At 30.7% G+C, this 7,144-nt stretch overlaps 1 protein-coding gene across 2 annotated transcripts; it reads right to left on the bottom strand.

Moving 5' to 3' along the window:
• Positions 1 to 4,147: 4,147 nt before the first annotated feature.
• On the bottom strand, positions 4,148 to 6,704 carry LOC115716592 (protein OCTOPUS). 2 transcript variants are annotated; one of them, XM_030645422.2, is made up of 2 exons: positions 6,432 to 6,704; positions 4,148 to 6,172 (listed from the first exon to the last, which is right to left on the bottom strand). In XM_030645422.2, the coding sequence occupies exon 2, from the start codon at positions 6,093 to 6,095 to the stop codon at positions 4,293 to 4,295; it is 1,803 nt and encodes a 600-aa protein (XP_030501282.1). In that variant the 5' UTR covers positions 6,096 to 6,172; positions 6,432 to 6,704; the 3' UTR covers positions 4,148 to 4,292. The 2 variants fall into 2 exon arrangements, with proteins under 2 accessions (XP_030501282.1, XP_030501281.1); XM_030645421.2 differs by having other exon boundaries at positions 6,436 to 6,704.
• Between the last annotated feature and the right edge of the window lie 440 nt (positions 6,705 to 7,144).

Raw genomic sequence — 7,144 nt, 5'->3', positions numbered from 1 at the left:
TGCTACCTAAGTTATGGATTTTCAATGCTAGCTAGATAGATACTTGGCTTAGGCATATATATATGTATATATGTATATCAAATATCTTCTTTTATATATGCTTCTGATCATTATTAACTCATCATTTTAACTATTAATTCTTGTAAAGTTCCTCAATACCATCCATGTATGTATGTAGTTCATGAACTACTACTGAACCATGCAATTACTTGAAAAATCTTCAACATAATCATATTCCTTCTTTTAGGTTTCTTTTACACATCCATACATAGAAATGGCATTTACTTTACAAATTCTATTATTTTTATCTATAATACTTTCTTTTTCAATCAATTTTTTTTTCTCATTTCCATCTTATAATATTCCTTATTATAAAGGCCAATAATAACATTTCAAAAAAATTATAAATTATTCTACTAATTTGCTGTCCACTAACAGCTTTTTCATTGCTCTCTTTCTTGCCATTTTTTTTACTCATTATTGTCTTTTGGTTGATTCACTCTACTGATATGAGAACTATTTCTAATATTTGCACTATATTTTTTTTTTTTGAATAATGTTGTATATTATAATAATTAAAAGTTATAATAATAAAAAAAAATAAAAATGTAACTAAGTATACGTGCATTGCACGTAACTTCAATACAATATTGTGTACTTTTTTTTTAAATCAAAAGCTCTTTCTGATCTCTCTCTCTAAAAAAAAAGAAGCTATATTATCTACTCTCAAATTACATCCTAAATGATAATGAGAATGAGATGCCCTTGCAATACAATGAGCAACACTATTTACAGAGCACTTAACAAAACGTAAAGAAACATTGGACAATGCGAATAATAATAAACGACAATCTTCAACCGAAAAACTAAATTGAGAGACCATATGAACTATACTCGATAATACTTGAACACTCACAAGATTATCGAACTCTACAATCACATTGCACCAGTCTTGACTCATGATCTCAAGCAACACACCCGACTCCAAACTTAGTCTTATTTTCGAATATAGTAGCATCAACATTAAGCTTACTAAATTATCACAACTTAGTTACCAAATTCCTTGCCGACCTTACTATCTCTAAAGTCGGTACAAACGTTCCAAATAGACCAACAAATCATTGCAACAACTTCCTTCCACCAAAACCAACAATCTTCCTCAACATTATTACTTAGTTGAACACTTTTAATCAACACACGATTAATCATTGCAAAGGCTCTTAGTAATATCTTATTATTTTCATCCCAAGCTCGATCCATTTTAAAAAGAGAACACCATTAATAATATTATATATCCCAAATATATCTCAAATTAAATTTAACATTAATTGTTATATCATATTATTTGTTCAAAAATATATATATTCTAACTCATAAATATGCCATTGTGATCTGAATCATATATAAATATTGGATTCTTCAATAGCGATAACTATAAAAATTTAAAAAAGACATAAAATGATCAAAATTATAATAAATCGAAATTAAATCTAAATATGAAAATTGTATTATTAATTTTTTCTTCTTCATTTGAGATTTAAGGAAGTGTTAAACAAAAAAATAGAAACTAAAGTATAAATGTATACTTGATAGGTATATCTCATATTTTGGCCTAAAATACTTTATATCCTAAATTTTAATATAGGATAAATAAACCCAAAATTTTATAAACAATATAAATAAACACAATATTTATTGAATTGTTGTTGCTATTATTTAAATATACCACAATATATATAAAGCCACTAATGGTGAGGGAGGGAGGGATGGGAAAAAGGGAAAAATTATGAGTTTGAACCTAAATCTTTAAGCTATTAAGCTATTATTATTTGATTGTAAAATATTATTATACTATATAAAAAAAATACCACAATATATAATGCCAAATGAGTCGTATGTATGTGACTTAAAAATGCATTACAAAAAATGAAAGGCACAAAATCAAGTCCCATATTGGTTTTTTTATAAGGAAACCCATCATACTTACTATAAATGATTCTAGTTATATTATTATAAGGACCTAAGAAAACCTAAGTACGTATTGATCATTACCAATATATATAGGTTTTCCTTGTGGAATTTAATATTGATATTTATAATAATATCGCGTTTTTTAAATTATATTATTATTATTATTATTATTATTATTATTATTATTATTATTATTATTATTATTATTATTGATTTTGAAAGTTTAAAGAAATAAAAGATATTGAAAGTGCTTAATCTATTGGTTTAAGAGAATTTTTTTTTTTTTTATTTCTATTAAGTTTTTTTTTCTCAAAAAATTATTTTGGTTAAATTTGACAGATAGTAACAAAGCTAGTGTAAATAATTTTTGATAATGTTTAAGATAAATAATATTAATAATAGGATATTTGTTATTTTAAGGATTGAAGCTAAAGATGTATCTTCGTTTGACTCCTTCATAGCTTAATCAAATAATACCTTTTGCTCATAGCTTAATTGAAATAGGATATTTGAGTATCTCTATGAATGACTGAATTATATTCTTTTTATATTTCATATTAAGGGTTGATTGTGGCATAAGTACTTAAAGTTTTGAGTATATAAACAGCATAAACTGAATGATTTTTTTTAACAGCATAAGTACTCAATGTCAGTGAAAACTGTAATTTTTTTTTCCTTTGAATTTATTAAAAAAATATTTAGAATTAATTGATACTACATGTTTGCATTCAAACTTATGATGATTTAAATTTGGGCTTTATAATGAAGTCTGTACTAATAAAATTGGATCAAAATTACAGTTTTACAAACATTAGTACTTTTGTCACTAAAATAATTATTGAGTTTATGCCGCTTATAAATTTAAAACTTTAATACTTATACCATTATTTACCCTCATATTAATAAGGCTGAGTGTGTGTTTATTTCGAAAAACACCTAGAAATAAGATAACAACCTGTAATCAACATTGGTTTTTCTATAAACTTTGCTTATGCTTATACAACTTATCTTTTTTTTTTTCTAAATACGGAGGATGCAAGGTTGGTTTACTCTGCAGCCAAAGTTGTGTGCATGGAAACAATGGTCTAAAATCAATTATTATTATTTTTTTAAAAAAAATCCACTTAACGTAAAAGTGGTGGAGGTGGAGAAAATATTTCCTTAATTTACTCTCCTCCTTGACTGATCCATTCCTATTTTTTTATTTATAATAATAATAATAATAATGATAATAATCATTATTAAAAAAAAATCGTTCAGGGATTAGATTTGAAGTATAAAAATGAAAAAGCCATAATATATTAGATTTTTTGTTTTTGTTTTTGTTTTTATCAAAAAGCTTGATAAAATTAACAATTTTTTTTAAGTTATAATAAAATTTTGAAAATGTCCATTTTCTCCATTTTTAATTATAAATTTTTTATTTTTTCTTTATTCAAATGTAAGAAAAATATTATTTCTATTAAAAAAATTATAATTTTAAAAACACTTCTAAAGTATAATATCCTAATAAAAAAATAATTTAACTTTTACTTTTGGACCCTTAAGCTCTTAAATTAAACAATGAGTTAATTTAGTTTGAGAAGATGTTGCACTAATTAGTGATGTCTAATTATGATATTTTCTTAAAAGCATCCTTTTTTTGAATTCAGATCACTTAGTTAAAAAATCGTGTTAGACAATTTAGGGTGACTCCTATTTTTGAAGTGTTGCCTATATAAATGCAGATAACACAAAATTATTAAGTAATTGCTTGTGTGTACATAATAAAAGATCACATTATGATTTAAAGAAGTGTAGTTGAAACCTACTACTACTAATAGTGATGATTGCTAAAGCTTTAAATTCATAATATCTTTGTCTAATCTTTAAGAGTGAGTTACACTCAAGCTTCTAATAATTATAATAATAATAATGCACACAACATAATTGAAAAGCTCAAGTCACTATTTACATGTCCCTACTTTGTTTTGTGATGTAATTGAGTTGATATATTGGCTTATATAGCCACTATTTCTTACATGTCCCATAATTGAAGTAAGAAATTTTTTTACTATTCTAGAACAGAACCAACTTTTCATTGGAGTAGAATCTCTAGAAAGGTTTCCATTGAAAAGTTGGAAAATTATCATTTGTTTAAACAATGAACTTGAAGTCAACCTATTTAGTCAAAGCATTGGAATAATAATGAACTATTATAAAATGATATGCCATTGAAATAACAATATAGTAATATGTTTAAACTAAAGAAAAACTAATACATTAAACTTTTTTTTATGACTTTACAACATGAATACTTGAAATAAAGTGGGAAGAAACATTTACAAAACATTCTTGGCCATTGAATGTGTGTTCTTTAGCCTACTCTTTCCTGATTGACTTCTCCTATAGCTTCTCAATGGAGTTAAGTAGAATCTCAATAGACCATTGTTGTCGACGTGATTGGGTGAATACCGAGCACTCCTGTTACGCTGCAATGAAAAATCTTCTCTTTTCTTAACCGAAATGCCTCTGGTCTCACCACCAGCGTTTGGATTACTCAACAAACCATCGATTTTGCAGGTGGGTTTTCGACAGCTGACACTATAGCTACGTATAAGCTTTTGACTTACTGATCCATTGGTTTCACCATTAGCCACTCTCCTTAGATTCTCCCAAGAATTAGGGACCGTGGGATCAGCCACATTCCCTCCAACTAAAATATCTTCTTCGTTAACAAGACCGCATTTTGGCTGATCGCCTCGCTGTTTCTGCATCAGGTTCAGACCCCACAAATTCCACTTTCTTTGCCACCCTTGTGATTTCTTCAACCCCTTTTGAGTTCGCCCAATTGGGGGAACCGAATCTGCAGCATCCTTAGATGAAGTTGATTCAACACTCTCCAAGCTCTCATCTTTGACAGATTTCAACTTGGCATCCCTCAAATCTCTATTAGTGATAAGCAATTTAGCGCCAAAGAACAATTCAGTTGTTGCTGGAGAGACCTTAGCGTTCGAATTCAACTTCAAGTCGTCAACTTCAGCTAAACCCCCTTTCCTATGCAAGGAGTTTGAGCAATCAAAACTCCTCCTGCGCCTCTGCAAAGGCAAAGACTCTGAATTGTAGTAGTCCTTTGTTTGAGCTGTACCCCCGGGACTCATCTCTCCATCTTTGACCAAGTTCGTGTCTGATACACAACTCTCATTCTCACCATCAGAAAGCTTGGTATCCTCTACAACCGAGACCATTGGAGTTAGCCGTGGATATGCAGCTCTGCCAATCAAATACCCATCCCAAGAGGCTCTAGGCTCATCAAAGGAGTATCTGTATTCATCCAATGACATTCGACCAGCATCCATGGATAATCTTGGATCGGTATCACAAGACCTACGCCCCAACCCATAGTCTCCAACCTCTGATTGGGTTTCTCTCAAATGCCTAGGACTACATCTCTCAACCCCTAAAACCCCACCATCATTGTCATCATCGTTGTTGAGCTTCTTGCCCTTCGGTTTTCGCCCCCATTTCCTCAACTTCTTGCTCAAACCAGACGCAGCAACCCAAAATGTCCCGGCAATGTCCTTCAAATCCTTCCCTGTACCTTTCTTCTTCTTCTTGCATTCAAGATCTATAAACTCCTTCATAGGCCTTAACTCACAACCATCTTCCTCATCAAGCAATCCATGCTCAGAAACCCTAATCTCACCCTCATTCCCATTCCTGTCCTCTTCTTTTAACTCAAACCTTAAATTCCCCAACTCAACCTCAAACTTTCCAGCTGTACCTTTCCTCTCATCATCAAGATTAAAGAGGTTATACAAACTATTCCGCGCCCTAACATCGCAAGACCTACGTCTGGTAGGGTCAGAAGGGTTAGCAAAGACCTCAGACTTGGGTCCATTGCATGATTTACTACGACGAAGCTCTGATCCAGAAGAAGAAGCAGCACCAGCACCAGCACCAGAACCAGCTTGGTTTCGAGTGGGAGTGTCGTTGTTAACAGAGGCTTCAATACCAACCAAGCGTTCTCTGAGGCATGAAGCACAAAACCCAGTAATGGGTATGCTAGGATGACGGTGACAAGTGGAAAGACGTCTAGACTGAGCCTGAGCAAGAGCCAATGGTTGAAGTGGGATGACAGCCATGACTACTATTAAGGCTGTACATCGATTGATTTGGTTGGATTATGTAAAAATGGTGTTGCAACATCCAACAAATAAATCTGCATAAATTAAACCTAATTAATTCATCTCAAAAACTACCAAACCCAAATCTCAGAATTCCATACAGTTTCTAATTAGGTTTTGCCATTTCAGCTTAAACACAACTCAAGCTCAGTAAACTAAAATAAAAATCAAATTTTTACGAGTGTTGGGGATCACAAAACCACATTTATTAATGTTTAAGTGCATAAATCAGAGACAATATTGATTGAGTGAGTTATGGAAGAAAAGAGAGAAAATGTTGGTTAGTAGTAATACCTACCTGTTGGAGTGTGAGAACAGGAAATGGAGAAGAGGAGGCCGGCGTCGGTGGAGGCCGTGAGAAGGGAAGGTCTGGGGTTGGGGTTGGGGTTGGGGTTGGGATTGGTGACCGTGATGGTGAGAGAGGGTAGGGTAGGGTAGTCTGAAACTTTTAGGTCATCTTTGTTTCACTCCACTTGCCCACTAATCCATTAAAATCACCACTCCTATGTTTAATTCCTTCCATTTTCAGCTTTTACAAATACTCTCACATTTCCTAAGCTCATCTCCAACCCAACTCTAAAACACTAAATATAGTGTAATTTCACGCTATATTTATTCTAATGGGACACTAACGCTATACTCATAAATAGCTTTGTCTACAGCATTCCACTAAATTTAGTGAGACACTGTAGACCACACTATTTTTTTAAAAAAATAATAATTAAATAATACTTTAAAAAAAGAAAAACTAAATAATTACATATATTTAATATTAAAATATTCTTATTATATTAATAAAACAATAAATAAATAATATAAAATTTGGTGTAATTTTTAGTATTGTTTGTTGTTGAAATTGAAAAAAAAAATTAGTATTGATATAATAGTTTTTTGATATTGATTTAATACTGAATTTGAGTTTTCCCATTAAAAATAGCCTAAGATTATATGATTTAATTTTTAAGATTAATTTGATGTAAAATGTTATTCAATATAGACAAGAATAA

Source organism: Cannabis sativa, chromosome 5, assembly GCF_029168945.1.
Source record: "Cannabis sativa cultivar Pink pepper isolate KNU-18-1 chromosome 5, ASM2916894v1, whole genome shotgun sequence".
Classification (NCBI taxonomy): domain Eukaryota; kingdom Viridiplantae; phylum Streptophyta; class Magnoliopsida; order Rosales; family Cannabaceae; genus Cannabis; species Cannabis sativa.
The sequence above is the reverse complement of the archived record's forward strand: the minus strand, read 5'-3'. Positions and strand labels throughout refer to the sequence as shown.